This window comes from Trematomus bernacchii, unplaced genomic scaffold, assembly GCF_902827165.1.
Source record: "Trematomus bernacchii unplaced genomic scaffold, fTreBer1.1, whole genome shotgun sequence".
Classification (NCBI taxonomy): Eukaryota; Metazoa; Chordata; class Actinopteri; order Perciformes; family Nototheniidae; genus Trematomus; species Trematomus bernacchii.
The window spans coordinates 2,057,885-2,075,414 of record NW_022987709.1 but is presented as its reverse complement, the minus strand read 5'-3'; the positions used below and the strand labels follow the sequence as shown (position 1 = coordinate 2,075,414).

Here is a 17,530-nt window from a genome sequence, read left to right as displayed (position 1 = left end):
CCTCTGCCATTTGTTTTTCGTCATGAACCTTCGATTTCTTTGGATTCGGTCCTTGAGTTGGTGTGTGGTCCCAATTTATTTTTAGTCCCTTAGAATTGTCCGCATCCATGTCGATGTCCTCAATATCCGAGTCGTCACACGCCTCACGGAGAGCTTTTAAGTTGTAATCGTGGTCGGTCATGCTAGCAGGCACTTTATGTCAAAAGTGTTGGTAACTGGAGAATTAAAGTAAAATGTGACTATTTAAGCTTCTATAATAACTTAAAGTGTATCATGAATTATTGCCTGTCAGTTTTATATTCGTCATGAACGCAAGAAATTATACCCTCGTGGGGGCGCGCTCATGTGATTGGCTTAGAATGGAGGAGACATCTGATTGGCTATAGATAGAAAAAATTACAAGTACGAATCGGGTGACCGTCAGGGGAGTCTCAAAAAACCCACACACGAATGCACAACGATCCATGCACAGAAAGCGGTTTGTGTTTGTAGGTGCAGCGGTTTTAAACGGAAAACAAATGTGCCCTTGCTTTCAAGGGCTCATATGTAAAACCTTTTTCTGTATTTTGATTTTATTTACATGTATATGAAACGGAACACATTTGTGTGTGCATTGAAAAACACAAGTGTGGATCCGGAAATACAAGTGTGAATCCTTTTGCGGATCATGAAATACAAGTGTGAATCCTTCTGTGTGCATGTGTGTATTATGAGACTGTTCTGAGCCCATAGAGAAACCCTTCATCTATCAGATTATGGTTATTCCTCTTGTTGAAGATGCACAAAACGTAGGAATTTATTTAAGTTTATTGAATTTTAGGTGAACGGGGTGGACCTGCGTGGGGCGTCTCACGAGGAGGCCATCGCCGCCCTGAGACAGACGCCGGCGACGGTCCGTCTGACGGTGCTGAGGGACGAGGCGCAGTACAGAGATGAGGAGAACTTGGACGTCTTCAAGGTGGAACTGCAGAAGAGGAGCGGCCGGGGGCTGGGACTCAGCATCGTTGGGAAGAGGTCCGCTGAAAACTAACACTCAATGATCACTTCTCACACATTCCACTGCAGACCCTCAGTGTGTGTTACTGCTGTTGTTGGTTAAAATGTAAAACTACATTTATTAAAGGTCCCCTATTATACTGTTTTTTCATCAATATATTATAGGTCTCAGATATATACAAAACATGTCTCTGAAGTGTTTGGCTGAAAATACCAAACAGATCACCCATTGTAGTATCCCATAATCCCCTCTGTTTCAGCCCTGTTTCAAAAGTGCTGATTCTCTGTCTGTTACTTTAGATGAAAATAAGGAGCCACTCACCATGCCCCTCTGGGAGATATTTGGTTTAAAATAACACAATGGTGCTCTAGGAGGAGATTCAGGTGATAAGGTGGGGGGGGGGGGCTAATCGGCTACCTTGGTTGCTGATTGGCTAATCGTTATGACATCATTAAGTGGCCAAAATCTGATCAGCTTATTTTCAGACAGGTTTTTATTTAAATGTTTCAGGACAAAAAGTGAGCAAATATTTTTTCCTGAAACTTACAGAATCTCTTTACACCGAGGGGACACATCTTTATTTATAATAGACATGAAAAGTGGATTTTGCATAATAGGTGATCTTTAAAGTTAAGGCTGCACCACTAATAGAAATGTTATATCCTTGCGTACAAATCATATTTTAGAGACTTAACACAACATAGTGTGTGTGTGTGTGTGTGTGTGTGTGTGTGTGTGTGTGTGTGTGTGTGTGTGTGTGTGTGTGTGTGTGTGTGTGTGTGTGTGTGTGTGTGTGTGTGTGTGTGTGTGTGTGTGTGTGTGTGTGTGTGTGTGTGTGTGTGTGTGTGTGTGTGTGTGTGTGTGTGTGTGTGTGTGTGTGTGTGTGTGTGTGTGTGTGTGTGTGTGTGTGTGTGTGTGTGTGTGTGTGTAAGGAGTGGCAGTGGTGTGTTTATCTCTGAGGTGGTCAAAGGGGGCGCCGCTGAGCTGGACGGTCGTCTGATGCAGGGAGATCAGATCCTGTCAGTCAACGGAGAAGACACAAGACATGCCTCCCAGGAAACTGTCGCTGCCATACTGAAGGTAACACACACACACACACACACACACACACACACACACAAACATACATACACACACACAATAGTTGATTGCTTTCAAGGGCTCAGGTGTTCTTTTTATAATTTTCTTTGCATTTCTGCTTTAACTTGATCTATGGAAGTGTAGAACAGACAGGAAACAAAGGTCTCTGGGCTGTGGAGATTGATGGTCACATATTTGTACTTTGGAATGTGTGTTCTTGTGTCCTGCAGTGTGTTCGAGGTCTGGTCCTGTTGGAGCTCGGACGACTCAAAGCTGCATCCTGGATCACCTCCAGACGCAACTCACAAGGAAGCCAGGTGTGTGTGTGTGTGTGTGTGTGTGTGTGTGTGTGTGTGTGTGTGTGTGTGTGTGTGTGTGTGTGTGTGTGTGTGTGTGTGTGTGTGTGTGTGTGTGTGTGTGTGTGTGTGTGTGTGTGTGTGTGTGTGTGTGTGTGTGTGTGTGTGTGTGTGTGTGTGTGTGTGTGTGTGTGTGTGTGTGTTCTTGCACTGTATATAGAGTTAGGTGTTTTATATGAATAGAATAATGAAAGCAAGTGTTAAATGGTGTACATTTATTCTCTCTTAGGCTGCTTTTACACGGGAACATTTGCGTTTATGCACAGTATGCATTTTCAAAAAAGTCTTCCGTTCACATGCATTCGTTTCATTTAACGTGTCTGTTCACACGAGACCGCTGGAAACGCTGTAGTACATATGCCGGGACTGTAAGTGGCGCTGTACTTCCACACGAGACCGCTCGAAAGCGCTGGACACGCTGTAGTACATATGCCGGGACTGTAAGTGGCGCTGTAACTTCCGCCACAAAATACACCAAAAGCAGCGAAGAAGACCCCGGAGCAATGTTGCCATGGCTACCCTTCTGTTTATGCCCCGCGATGGATTTAGCAGCATGTAGTAGTTCATGTAATTCTCCATGTCCACTTGTTGCTGATGGTTGTGGTAGAGGAGCTGTAGATTTTGCCCTAACATCTGTAGCATGGTCAGTAGCAGTAGCACTAGCAGTAGCTACTGACAGTAGCTACTGGCCATGCTACAGCAGTGTGCAGCAGAGGTGGGGAGAGGTGGGGCTATCGTTATTTTTTCAGGAAATATTCGTATAGAGGCGATTACACGGAGCCTTTTGACCCCCCAGAGCGTTTCGTTTGCAAATCTATCCACCTTGGGACCCGTTATCGTTTGTGGGGTCCGTTTCTATCGTTTTGTTACGGCCTTGTGTAAATAATAGGGCTATACGCAAGAGAAACTATGCGGATACAAGCCGTTTCGTTCTCGTATAAAGGGGGTCTTAAAGTTGAACCATTATTCAAGGTGCTACTAAGCAGTGTGTGCAAACATGATTTGAGAGACAGCCTGTTGATTTGTAAACAGCTGATAACAGAAGCAAGAAATATCATGTTTTGTATAACCTGTCTTTGTTCCAGATGAGTCACGTGAGTGGGAACAGCTCAGGCATTGTGGTTCCACCCCTCACACATACCTCAACATCACCTGACCCTGTGAACTCTGACCCCCCGACAATGACCCCCACTGGCTTACTGCCCCTTAACAACAACATGGAGACCATCAGTGACATCACTTCCTCCTCTAACAGCACAGGTAGAGAGCGGAGTTATTAGGATACATGAACAAATACATAACATGTCCTGCGTGTTGGGAGTGGATAACGTTTTTTTTAACTGAACTTTCTCAAGCAGCATCAAAGCCTGAATTTTCACAAAAATAAAAAGATTAAGGGCCTTTAAGGTATCAATTTTTAATTAAAAAAAATCCTCAATCTTGTGTATGCTTTGAAATTACTGAAGTCTTCAGTATCTGTAAACAGTTTATAGGCCAGCGTTAACTGTTAAAAAAAATGTTACGGTGATAAATGATGTCTTTGGGTTTACTTAAAATGTGACAAATGTCATTAGGGCACCTTTTCAATGTCATGTGAAGGGTTACATAAAGGAGTGGATTTATGCTACTAAGCACGTTCACATGTCTCTTAAGGGGTAAAAGAATGTAGCTAAAGTATTTTAACAGGATTTTAAGTTACTTTAAAGTTTTACTATAGCTTTAAACAGGTTTTCATGGAATCATAAATAATGTAATTATATGATGTTTGTATGATATAATATGATGATAGTGTGATATTGATGCAGACACTCACTGTTATTTTTTCCTTTCTGTGTGTTTGTGTAGGGGTAGATGCTGGTATCCGAACAGTGGAGATCACACGGGTAAATAAAAGAGTATTACACAGACAAGTAAATTATAAGAATAACACAAATATAAGTATAACAATTAAAAAGTACATTGTCAGTGGAAGAAATTGAGTTCTTGATGGAGGTTAAAGTGTATATTTGTATATGGCGGGTATAAACCTGAGAGAGGGACTCATAATCCTGCGATGTGCTGACATGTAAACACTTATTTTTGCTGGATAACTTCTGATTGTTAACAGCATCTCATGAAAGAGTAACTGTTTTTTAAGGAAGCGGTGTCTGAACGCTCACATGATGTCTGGACGGAGTTCAGCTTCCTGAGGAAGACCAAATATGGTCAGATGAGGTGTTTGTGTTCTACAGACAGATCACCTGGTGTGTCCTATTAGATATTATAGTGTATCCAACATCTATGTTTATCAGGTCTACTGCAAATATGTGACCCTGTCCAAATTCTATGATGGCACAATGTTTAACAGTCTACCAGCTGTGGAAATAATGCTTGTGAGAAAGTATGATTAAAAAAAAATTTTGTGCCAATTACAGATGCGGATGAATTACATCGGCCACCCTGCACCGAAGGCCTTCTACCAACTACAGTAGCAGAAATTAAATATAAATAAACATTGAAAAGCTTTTTGCACTAAATAAATCATTTTTAAGCAATGTTTTTGTACTGAAATTATAACAATAGACTCAAAGCCAACCTGATATATAATTTCCACAAGTCTCAAAGCTGCAGAAAATAAACAATTAGGCTTCTATTACACCAAATATATTGAAACATGCAAATTCTTATATATTAAAGCAATGATGCAGTGGTGAGGGTGTTTAAAACAAACATCCACCTGACCCATCGGATAACCAATCCCTTCAGCCCAACCTGGAACGATATGCACAAACGACCACTCTCCTACACGTGCCCCTACCTCCTTCTTTGATTGAAAAGCCAGTTTTTTGCTCATATAACGAAAGTAACACCAGAATTTATGTCTAAGGTCTCATTTGTTTATTAAAGCATTCTGACGAACCAATCAACAAACTGACCCAAAGGTGTCGGCTCCAACAGAGTGAAAGGATGATGCGTAATGTGATGGGTTAGAGATGATGGTGTAACACCGGCACTTCCTGAGGAAGCTGAAATCATTGAGGGGAGATTAGCACTCGTCATCTGAAGCAAGTCTTTACAATTATGTCGACGTTTCCTCTCACTCTCACCCTTCAGACTGTCAGTGACTCTCTCGGGGTGAGCATAGCGGGGGGGAAGGGCAGCCCGCTGGGTGACATACCCATCTTCATCGCCATGATTCAGGCCAACGGTGTCGCTGCCAAAACGCACAAACTAAAGGTAGACTAAGATCATTTTGGCTGTGTGTTAGGATTTGTTATTTTTGTATCAATGACACACAATAATACCCCATATAAAATAAGAAAGCCCGTATGTGTGTGTGTGCTCAGGTGGGGGACAGGATCGTCAGTATTAACAGTCAGTCTGTGGACGGTCTGTCGCACAGCGAGGCCGTCACCATGCTGAAGAACAGCTACGGAAAAATCAGCCTGAAGGTAACACTGCCGGTGTTACACCAACCTCCCATTGTGTGGTCCTACTTTACACTTAATCCAAAAACAAACGCAAAGCAGCACTGCTGTAATATAAACTAGTTTAAAGGTCCCCTATTATGCAAAATGCACTTTTTAATGTATTGAATACATATGTATGTCTCCACTGTGTGTTAAGACAATCAGAACGTTTCAGCAAAAAAGGTTGTCTCTCTCTCCGTCCTGATCCAAGTATGTGAACGCTGCTCAAAAAACAGGCGAGAAGGTTATATCTCTCACAGGCTCTGCCCTCTAGGACTCTATTGGCGCATTTCCACTACACGGTCGGCCTCGGCCACACTCGGTACGGCTCGGTACGGCTTGGCCGCGTTGGGCCTTAACAGGGCCGACTCACTTCATGCTGCGCTTCCATTACAGTTTAGGAACTGGGGTAGTTACTATAGTAACGCAGTGTAGGAGGAGCCGTGACGTCATCTTCAATGAGAAATCCAGAAACACAACACAACCGTTAGCTGTTAGCACTCAGAGCTCACAGCTCCTTATATATGTTCAGAAACTCGACAAAGGTTAAACAAGTACACACCACAGACTGCCTGTGTCATGGTGAATACAGTCGCTGCTTTATTTATGTCTGTATAGGCCGTTGTTGTGAGTGTGGACGGTCGGGGCATATACTGCGTTAGCTTAGCCAATCTCCATCTAGAAAAACACGAATTTTAAAAGGTTTTTCGCCTGCCGTCTGTCTGCAGACTTGACAAAGCATTAATTCATGGTTTTTACTAACCGGTATCAGTATGTTGTTACTTCGGCATCATTTTGAAACGTGTATTACAATTAAATCACGGTCAAATATGTCCATCTTGTTGTAGTTCTAGCCCTCTTGCCAGCGCTCCTCTCTCTAGTTTAGCATACTCAGCCCGACTCAGCCCTGTTTGTTGGCCACAATTTTCTAGGGCCAGAAAAGAGGGGAAAAAGTGGCCCCGCGCCGTGCCGCGCCGGAACGAGGCCTAGTGGAAGCACAACCAAAAAAGGGGACGGCACGACACGGCACGCTTAAAGCGAGCTACGCGCTGCAATGGAAATGCGCCATATGGGTACTACCTTATCATGCAAGCATCTCACCTCCGTATAAAAGGAGGCCTCGCCTCCTGACCATCATCCCTTTCTCTTCAGTGAGCGGAAGTGACACTGAGCAGTAAGACGTATGAGAGAAAGCAGAGAGGCTGCGCCCAGTAGTGCACGCCTCCGCCCCGCAGTGGGACCTGCCGCTGGTGCTTGAGGCTCTGGTCATAGAACCATTTGAGCCTCTGGAGCTCTCCTCCCTGAAAGCACTGTCGTGGAAGACAGCGTTGCTACTTGCCTTAACGTCAGCCAAAAGAGTGTCCGAGTTAACCGCTCTGTCGGTGCACCCGAGTTGCTTGTTGATTCGGGGTGACCGGAGCGGCGCGACACTCAGACCGAACCCCTCCTTTGTGCCCAAGAGCCTAAGGAGTGCGTTCAGGTCGAGGGCTATTCAGTTGGGGGGTTTTAGTCTTCCACCCCATGGTGGGGCCAGGGAAGCTAAACTGCACCTCCTCTGCCCGGTGCGTGCGTTAGCATGTTATGTGGAGCACACGGCTGCCCTTAGACGCACCGAACAGCTGTTCGTGTGCTTCGGGGGCGGGGTGACTGGGAAAGCTCTGTCCAAGAAACGCCTGGCAGGCTGGTTCTGCAGAGGCATTGCACATGCCTACGAACAGGCAGGGAGAGCCTGCCCCGCAGGGGTCCGTGCGCTTGGGCTGTGGCTGTGTCAACAGCTTTATTCAACGGTGTGAGTGTGGAGGATTTATGCACAGCGGCGTCTTGGTCAACGCCAGGCCCCTTCATAAGGTTTTATCTCTTGGATATGTCTGGCTCTTTCTCCGCGTCTGTGCTTGCTGGGGCAACACAGGACTGGTGAGGAGGGGGGCTGCTGTGGGTCAGTGGGCATCTGACCCCCTCCCCAGGCGTACAGATGTAGCACTCCAGATAGGACTCCAATGGGTGTGTCCCAACCAAAAACCCAGCGGATCCCAGTGGCTGGGGGCGTTGCCAAATTGCTCGAGGGCGTTGCCAAATTTCCCCATTTGTTCAATTACAGGATTTAACCATGAGATGGCGCTTCATTCACAAATACACAAAGACAACTTGGTGTTGTAGAACTTAGTCTGTTTGCAATGTTGCAGCTCTGCAGTTGTGTTTGCTGAATACTGTAGCATTTAATCACTTATTTGTTATGGTTTTCACAGGCTGCTATAACGAAAAAACATCAATATTTTAGATCAAATAAAGTATATCTAATCTTATTATCTTAATTGTAATTCAATAATATATAGTCTTTATATATTAAATAATCATAATAATGTAAATGTTTACACTTCTTTATTTTTTATGCTCATACTTTTACCTTTACATTAGTTTGCTTTATGCAGTATATTTGTTGTAATATTGTTGTGGTGTTTTTACAAAGTACAGTAGATCGAAGTAAATCAATTTATACATTAAGATAAGATAAGATGGACCTTTATTAATCCCCGTGGGGAAATTCAGTAGTTCAAAGAGCAACAGGGTGAGAGTGAAAACCAGGACAGCACAGATTCACACAGATTAATAAAATCAAAAATAAGATCAGCGATAAAAATAAAAATAATAATAATGAGAAACTATGAAATAAGAAATGAATAAAATTAAAATGTAATTATCATATATTATAATGCATTGTATTATTAAGTAATATCATACATTAACTCCATTATAGCAGATGCCACATTGAATGGATGAACACATTAATGCATCAATAATTACAACAGAGTATTTCTAAATACAAGTTGTAAAAATACTTATATGTATTTAATACTAATAACATAATGATTAATTTCAGATGATAATACTTTTCAGGGTTAGGGTTAGGTCCGGTCTGACAGCGTTTAGCTCTCTGCTGCAGAGAGGAAGAGAATTCACTGCTCTAAACAAAGTCAAATATCGTACATCCAAACGGAATAAATATAATTAATTATTATTAATACGTTAAGTCTTGTTCATTGTTTTTCACTTTTATTAAATGTTTGATATTTCCGGCACAGACCCTTTCATACCGGCAATGCGCGATAGAAACAACAGGAAGTGCGACAGCTTAAATATGCGAACACAAACCTACAGACTGGGGGTTGGGAGATCACAGGAGGGGGGGGGGGAGAGCTGTGGAATGTGACCATCCCCCTTGGGAGACTTCCTCCACACATTCCGATGGCCAATTCGTTTTAAACAAAGAGTTCGCAACATACAGTAGGCAACATAGAGGGGTGGGGGCTGGTGAACAGTATGGTCAATGTTTGTAAACACAATCCCCAGGATGTGTCCTAATTAGGGCTGTCAAGTTAACGCGTTAATAACGCGTTAATAACGTGTGAACGCAAAAAAAAATGAACGCCACTAATTATTTTAACGCGATTAACGCATGTGTATTTTTTGTCCTCGGCCGCCCCGTAGTTTCAGAGCGCATCGAGTTTAAAATACCAAACTGATGCTGACAGCCCCGCTCCTGCCGCCCGCTTGTGGCAGACCACACTTCCACGCTCACCGGCAGGCCCGGACTGGCCATCGGGAGGACCGGGAGGGTGTGTGTATGTGTGGTGCGAGCGAGGCACACCTTACGTGTTGTTGTTGTTGTTAGCATCTGGTGCTAGCTAGCTGCGCTAACGGATATAAGGAGCTGTTTCAATGAAAACAGAGGAGCAACATTTCGCCGACAACTGCGCCGAGCACTTGACTTTATGCAGGTAGCCAGACAGTGGGACATTGTACAAAAAGTCAGCACACTCAGCACGGATAGTGCGCGCAACATGATTGCAGCGTCCAGGCACCTCCCGTTCGAGCATATATGCCTTGAGCTGCACATAGCTCCAACGATCCATCACAGTACATTCACACACACACACACACACACACACACACACACACACACACACACACACACACACACACACACACACACACACACACACTGTATTATTGTATGAGAGAGGTTCCAGGTTGAATTGAGGCGAATATTTGTAATGTTCAGAGGTTGTTGTGTTTAATATTCATGAGAATATTTGTCATTGTTCAAATGATAATAAACAAACATATAAAGCATATTTGTCCACTCATATGTTGATAAGAGTATTAAAAACTTGAAAAATATCCCTCTAAGGTACATTTAGAACAGAAAAGAAATGTGCGATTAATTTGCGAGTAATCGCGATTAACTATGGACAATCATGCGATTAATCGCGATTAAATATTTTAATCGACTGACAGCCCTAGTCCTAATCAAACCAAAAGAGAAAATGCAGATATTACACTCATAAAATAAATGGTAGACATATCAGTACTCTTAGTGCCAAGTTGTCTCAGACAATCTGCATTTCCTAATGTGGGACAGTTCTGTGCAAAATGTGGGACACTGAAAAGTCTATGTTAAAAAGCCTCAGTCACCTTAATTCATGTAATAAAAACATCTCAGGTCAGTAACACTGAAAGCTAAATGTGCAATACCATGTTCAGCTATGTTACTATTTATAATGTTATTGTTGTTACAACAGAAGATGTTTTTCTTTAAATTGAAGTTAAATGCATCAATCTGGTGCACTTTGAGGGCAAAATGAAGAGATTTATGGATACGCTCTGGGGGGTCAAACGGCTCCGTGTAATCGCCTCTATACGATCATTTCCCGATAGATGAAGCCATAGCCCCGCCTCTCCCCACCGCTTTCGAGCGGTCTCGTGTGGAAGTAATACTACATGTATTAGTGCATTCATGTCAATTCGGCGAACATATGATACATTAAATGATCGTGAGGATGATGATTAAAAATCGTTTGTATGAGCCGGTCTGCATTTCCTGACAAAAAAACATAGCGATGGTTTTGTACTTACGCCAACATGGATTAAACAACATTATTTTGTTAAATAAAAACATGGTGATGTTTTGTAAATGATTACATGTCTCTTATTTAGCACAGAATATGATCCTATCCGTGACATATGGATCTTAACAAATATCCGCTATATCAGATACCTCTACTGTAGATCTATCAGCTGTTTATTTTTTATTTCACAAGAGTTCCACTGTGGCAGCTTTTTAATCACTGCTCCCCCTGGTGGATCCATTGCAGCTGGTTTCATTATAATTAAATGTATTTATCAAGGGGGGCGTATCAAGTCCTGCGGGGGGTTTTCCTTTTCAGCAGGGGCCCGCCCCGTGCAGATCACGGACCCGCACGGGTAGGCATCTGAAATGAAGGGCTACATCTGTAAATGCGCTTACGTTTTTTCCGGGCCCCCTGGAGGGTCGCGGGGTGACGTAGTGCGCACTGGGCCCTTACAGGGCTGGAGGGCTCGCCTCGCCTGCCTGGGGGCAGGATGGGGAGAGCCCTCCACACTATAGTCTGTACACACTCTGCACGGGGTCTGAGTGTGGGGGACATGGGGGCACTTGCGCTCTCCCCGTGCTCCTTAGGGACTCGGGAGAGGTGGTGCATAGTGAACCCATACAGGGCTGCGGACTTTCTCTGTCTGCCTATAGGCGGACGGGGGGGAGCCCTCAGCACTGTTTTCGAGCACACTTTTTGCGAGGTAAGCGCGTCAAGGTGTGCTCTGTCAGCCGCAGCCCGGACTTCTCCACGGTTACAACCGAGGGAGAGGTGAGTGAGGCGCAGCGGCTGCTAAAGCCGGTCAGGGACAGTGAGGTGGAACGGTGTGTTGGACGACAGTGCGTGTATACATCGGGGCTCCGCCCACTGTACCCATAGAGTCAAGTAGAGGGCGGAGCCTGTGAGAGATATAACAGTGGGTTACGTATTGTAACCCTTGTTATATAAGCACAGGCGGAGCCCTCTACTCAGGGGCACTGTCTGTCCTATACTGCTCGCTGAAGAGTGGTGTAGGATGATGGTCAGGAGGCGAGGCCTCCTTTTATACGGAGGTGAGATGCACACGCATTCAGGTAGGCCCGCCCCGGGGTCGGCTACGTCTATAGAAATATCAGTAGGTGAATGCTTGCATGATAAGGTAGTACCCATAGAGTCCAGTAGAGGGCTCCGCCTGTGCTTATATAACAAGGGTTACAATACGTAACCCACCGTTTCGGTTCATACGTGACGTAAAAGTTCATAGTTTACGTCATTTTTGGGTTGTACAGCATTAGCATCAAACCAACTACTGTAAGCCCCTGCAGCCCCTCTGTGTGTCTGTGTCATGTGAAACGCCTCTCCTCCGCAGTGTTCAGCACTTTTAGAACAGGGCTGAAACAGAGGGGTTTATGGCATGCTACAATCTGTTTGGTGTTTTGAGCAGAAAACTTCAGAGACATATTTTGTATATATCTGAGACCTATAATGTCTTGTTGAAATACAGTTTAATACCTGACCTTTAATGAAGAACAGATGCTTTTGAAACATGTCCTAATAGTTTCCTGGATAGTAAAGCTGTGAAGGATGCTCTAAACTTGTAAAATCACTGGAGAGCCACTTTAGATGAAATCGGTTCAATTCAGTTTAAACAACTGACACACTATTTTTCTTACTGTGTGCATGTGTGTGTGCGTGTGTGTGTGTGTGTGTGTGTGTGTGTGTGTGTGTGTGTGTGTGTGTGTGTGTGTGTGTGTGTGTGTGTGTGTGTGTGTGTGTGTGTGTGTGTGTGTGTGTGTGTGTGTGTGTGTGTGTGTGTGTGTGTGTGTGTGTGTGTGTGTGTGTGTGTGTGTGTGTGTGTGTGTGTGTGTCTCTCAGGTGGTAGCGGACACTAACATCAGCGCCATCGCCACTCAGGTGGAGAGTTTGACCAGCGGTTCCATTCTGTCAGCCAACACTGACACACACACAGCCGAGCCAGAGTGAGCTCACACACACACACACACACACATACACACACACACACACACACACACACACACACACACACACACAACATACACAATACTGTAGTGCCCCAGTGTATCTGACCCCCCCACCCTCTTCCTCAGGGCCCCGCGGCCCCGCAGCATCAGTCTGGCGAAAGGATCTGAGGGACTTGGCTTCAGCATCGTTGGAGGATTCGGCAGTCCACATGGAGACCTGCCCATCTACGTCAAGACCGTCTTTAGCAAGGTCAGAGCCAGGCTAGCTGTTTCCATCTGCTGTCAGTCTTCATGCTAAGCTAGGCTAACAGGTCTGGACTTTAGCAAAAGCACGAGGTTCCATTTAATCCATCACTTCCCAGATTAGAGTTTAAACAGATTCATCTTTGTAACTGCTGTCTGCATATATGGAGAAAACTGTGGGTTTTTGAGTTATTTATAAGTCTGATTATGCTAAGCTAACTGGCGTTATTCAGTCAAACGTAATCAGTGTAATGTTTCATAAATTGACGTTTGTGAAATGTAATTTAAATCTTCCAAATTGTCGCCCTGCTCTTCAGATATTAGAATGCTAACTTTACCATTGTCACTTTGCTACTGTTCCACCTGCATTAAGTGGATATACATTTGAGTGTAAACATATATCCATGTAACAGCTACTGTAAAAGCTTCACATTCTTTTACTAAGCAATACAAATAAACTTGACAAACATACATTTTAAAATGAGAAACCTGAACTTGAGTGCCACTAGAGGTTGTGGAATTGTTTTATTATTGTTATTATTAATAGCCGCCGTTGAGAATCACGTGACACGACAGGTGAACATGGCGCACTAGGTGGCTGCTTCTCATCAGACCGAATTTGCTAAAAATAATCGGCTAAAACAGTCTTTTCCTGATATTGACTTTTTGATCTCTGCTGCTTGAAGTTGGTTCTAAGCGAATGTCTAAAAAGCATCAAACTAGGCAGACAGCGAAGTCGCAGAGGAATAAACACCACGAAGACGCTCGCACAATGGAACCAGCTGAGGAAAACACAGAGGTAACACCGCGCTGGGCCCAGCAGCTGTGCGCAGAGATTCAAGATATCAAAAAGGGATTTGAGAATACATTTGATACTCTCCAAAAGACTATACAAACAATGAATAGACACGAAAGCAGCACTCAACAGGATATCTAACGGTGAAAAACGGATAAGTACGCTAGAAGATCAAGCCAGCACCCACGGTGCGACAGTTAAACAATTATCCAAAGATGTGAAACTTTTACGCGAACGGGTTATCGACCTCGAGAGCAGAGGAAGAAGGAATAATATCAGAATCAGTGGGCTGAAGGAAGGCGCTGAAGCAGGGGACCTGGTCAGCTTCTTGAACAAAATGATATGTTGTATTTTGGATTTGAAAGAGAGCGACCCACTCCCAGAGATCGACCAGGCACACAGAGCCCTCGGACCTAAACCGAACCCAGATAAGCCTCCGCGAACCATCATCGTGCGGCTGCTCCGGTGGGGTGACAGACAGAGCATCTTACAAGCATCCAGAAACAAGCAGGCACTACTCTTCGAGGGTCAACGTTTCTTCGTCCGACAGGATCTGGCAATGGAGATCCAAAAACAACGAGCGGCCTACAAGGACATCATCGAGAAAGTTAAGAACACCGGTCTGCGATTCGGTCTGCTTCATCCTGCAAGATTTGTCATCACTATCGAAGGAGAGACTTTCAAATATGAATCACCGGAGGCGACACTAAGGGACCTGAAAGTCAAACTTCCAGACGTTTTTTGAGCTGGTTGCTCTTCTTTCCTAAAGATGACTTTCAATATTTAAAGCTCCCATGTCATGCTTTTCCGGTTATTACCCGTCCCCTTGTGTGTTATGAAGGTTTTTATGCATGTAAACGGTGTGCAGAGTCAAAACCCTCAAAGTACACCCTGTAGCGAGTAAAACTCTAACACAGAAAATACCTCCCCAAAACGCCTCGTTGGAGATACGTCACTGCCCATTTGAGTCTTCCATTTAGTTCCGGGTACCGCCTGATGTCATGCGGTACCCGGAACGAAATGGACCAATCCCGAAGAGCTATGGCCACACCAGCAGCGGCGTGTTCCTCCTCCAGAGGTTCGAAGAACCGGCATTTCACAGACGAAAGCTTCCAAAACATTGCCCAGTTTGAGGCCGGATATGCACAGCTTGTTTGGACCGTTTGGAGCAGGGGAAGATCTGGGTATACAACCTGTAAGTTTGCATTGTTATTTGTGTATTTATCAAACAAGACTGTTTAAATGTGTAAACTGTGTTGGACTGCTAAGCCATTGACACAGTGCTAACTGTGCTAACTAAGTTGCTAGAGTTTCCATATATCAACTCTAATATCAGCAGATGGCCTTGCATACATGTATCTCATAGCAGGAGAATGTCTGCATTCACACACACGGAATACTCATACAGTATACTGTACTGTGATTTACCGTACATTGTGACCGTACATATACTGCATGTAGCTAACGAGGCTAGCTGTATGCTAGCGCAAAACAATGTATTCATGCAAGTTACATTGTATGGTAGCAGAATACCCGTATACGATTGCAATTATAAACACGTTATTGCTAGCCTAATATGAACCACTAGCTTTTGTTCATAGTAGTTTTATTACACTGCATTATAGTTGCCTTTCCTCCAAGCTAACGTTCATATCGTGTTAGCTACCAAGGTAAACAAAGCTAGGTTAGCATATTAGCAGGCAAGCTGTTCATTCCACAACTACTACTAACGAATCTAAAACAACTAAGTTTCTCTAATATTTTGTGATTTGCATTTGATTTCGTCCAGCCAGATCCTGGCGGACAATCCATGACGTGCTAAAAGGCACTTCTACTACTACTGAGGCGTCGTGCTAAAAGGCACTGCACCGACTGTGCGCAGGCAAGATGCAAGGAGGAGGAATGGATGATATACCGTGTGTATATATGTATATTTATGTTCATTTTGTACATTTCTAAAAATAAAGTTTAATGGAAATACTTAGTAGGCCTATCTTTTCTTCCCTGAATTCATATATAGCAAACCATGATTTGATTTCTCATCAAACAGTAGTAGTTTATAACGGGTAAACATAACTTACTCTTTGTTATGAGCGGCTCGTAGGCCACAAAGACAAGGAGACATACACGAGTTTACAAAACCACGGCACATTTATTGTGGTAAATGGAGAGATAGGTGGTTGAGAGGATCGCAGAGTTAGTCTTCCTGCAGCCGCTTTGGAGAGAGACTGGGGCCGTAGTGTCCGGAGGTGTCCGTGATCGTGCTGATTAGCCTCTTCAGCTCCATCCCATCGTAAGACAAAGGCCCTGGGGCCGTCACACTCTTCTATAACAACAGTTAAAAATATATATGTATATAAAATATACGGCTGTGCCGACGCCATGATAAGACTGATGTTACGCTGAGAGCAGCCGGGAAAAGCACTGTTAGACATGGGCGCAGCCTCTCTGGTGGTTGACTAATCAGAACGAGTGGCCGAGCTGACCAATCGGAGCACACTAGGCTCACAGGGAGGGGGGGGCAAGAGCTCCAACGAGTCGTTTAGTGGAGAAAGTGAATACTGCTGAATACACATGCTTGACAGAGATGCTGTATGCGAAACCAATGTGAGTTTGGAAAATTGCACAGTATAAATCTATTTTAGTATACCTCAACAATGTAATTATGATCAGTGGAAATGGCCATGACATGGGCCCTTTAAGTGACTGCGCTTTAAAAATCCTAACTTGCTTGCTCCCCTTCATTTCAAACTCTTTAATTCAAGTATGTAGAGGCAACCAGAGTTTTATTTTCACTATTTTTGTTGCTCTATTCAAGTTAATGCTGATTAACAGAATAAGAAAAGAAAAAACAAAACACTTAAAAATGTTGCGGTCTTATTCTCAGGACATGCTGGTACTGTATATATAAGTTAATTTCATTTATTTTTCGGTCTGGTTGATGCAGCGAACCTGCGCCTACACAGTACTATCGCGGATAGGAGATGGGGCCTACCTTATCTCACGATTGTATTTATGTATTGTCTATGCCACTTGGCGTAGTAATGTTTGTTGTGTTTATCGTTTACGTTGTGTCGTTGTATGTCTCCCACCTCCCCCTCCGTTACAGTGCCAAGTATTCATATCGTTTAATAAGCAGTGCAGGCATGGGCGGCGCCAGGATTTTTTTGCTGCAGTAGCTTAGCAGTTGCTATATGACAGCACGGCGTTGCTAGTTAATTTTCAAAATAAATAAACAAACAATACCAGTGGGCCAAGCACGAGCCTGTTCATATTGTAGCGTTCACCGCTATTCAAGATCACAGATCACGAGCCTTCAATGTCGAAAACGTTCTCTTTATTTTATGGTATTGACGGCCACAGCCACGCCTTACAGAACCAATCAATAGTATAACACTCTTATGACTTTTCCCCACACTCGAACACAACTCCTACCGTCTCGTACTCCCTACACACACACCGGAAAACGCACACACACACCTGGAAGGGGCGATCTCTCCCTAACTCCCGCCAACATCATTGCCTAAATAACTTTACATTCCTTTGCAAGGTAAGCACAACCAAAATAAGTTTGTAAAAGCAGAATTTGAACACTGTTTCTGTGCTCCTACAATATGTGTGTATAATACCATTACACCCTAAGCGTACACAATAGCGATCGTTCACTGTTTCAACTGGCATGCTGTGGCATTTAACCTCATCACCACACCGCAAACAGACAGACACACACACACACAC

General features: G+C 43.9%; 1 protein-coding gene across 1 annotated transcript in view; it reads left to right on the top strand.

Moving 5' to 3' along the window:
• The window catches only part of LOC117491041 (multiple PDZ domain protein-like), a gene marked incomplete at its 5' end in the record, with an annotated part of 47,086 nt that overhangs the window by 23,767 nt on the left and 5,789 nt on the right, over window positions 1-17,530 (top strand). The window contains 9 exon segments of the mRNA XM_034140862.1: window positions 821-1,014; window positions 1,930-2,077; window positions 2,308-2,394; window positions 3,519-3,693; window positions 4,279-4,316; window positions 5,527-5,649; window positions 5,760-5,864; window positions 12,647-12,750; window positions 12,880-13,003. Of these exon segments, the coding sequence (XP_033996753.1) occupies window positions 821-1,014; window positions 1,930-2,077; window positions 2,308-2,394; window positions 3,519-3,693; window positions 4,279-4,316; window positions 5,527-5,649; window positions 5,760-5,864; window positions 12,647-12,750; window positions 12,880-13,003 (1,098 nt within the window).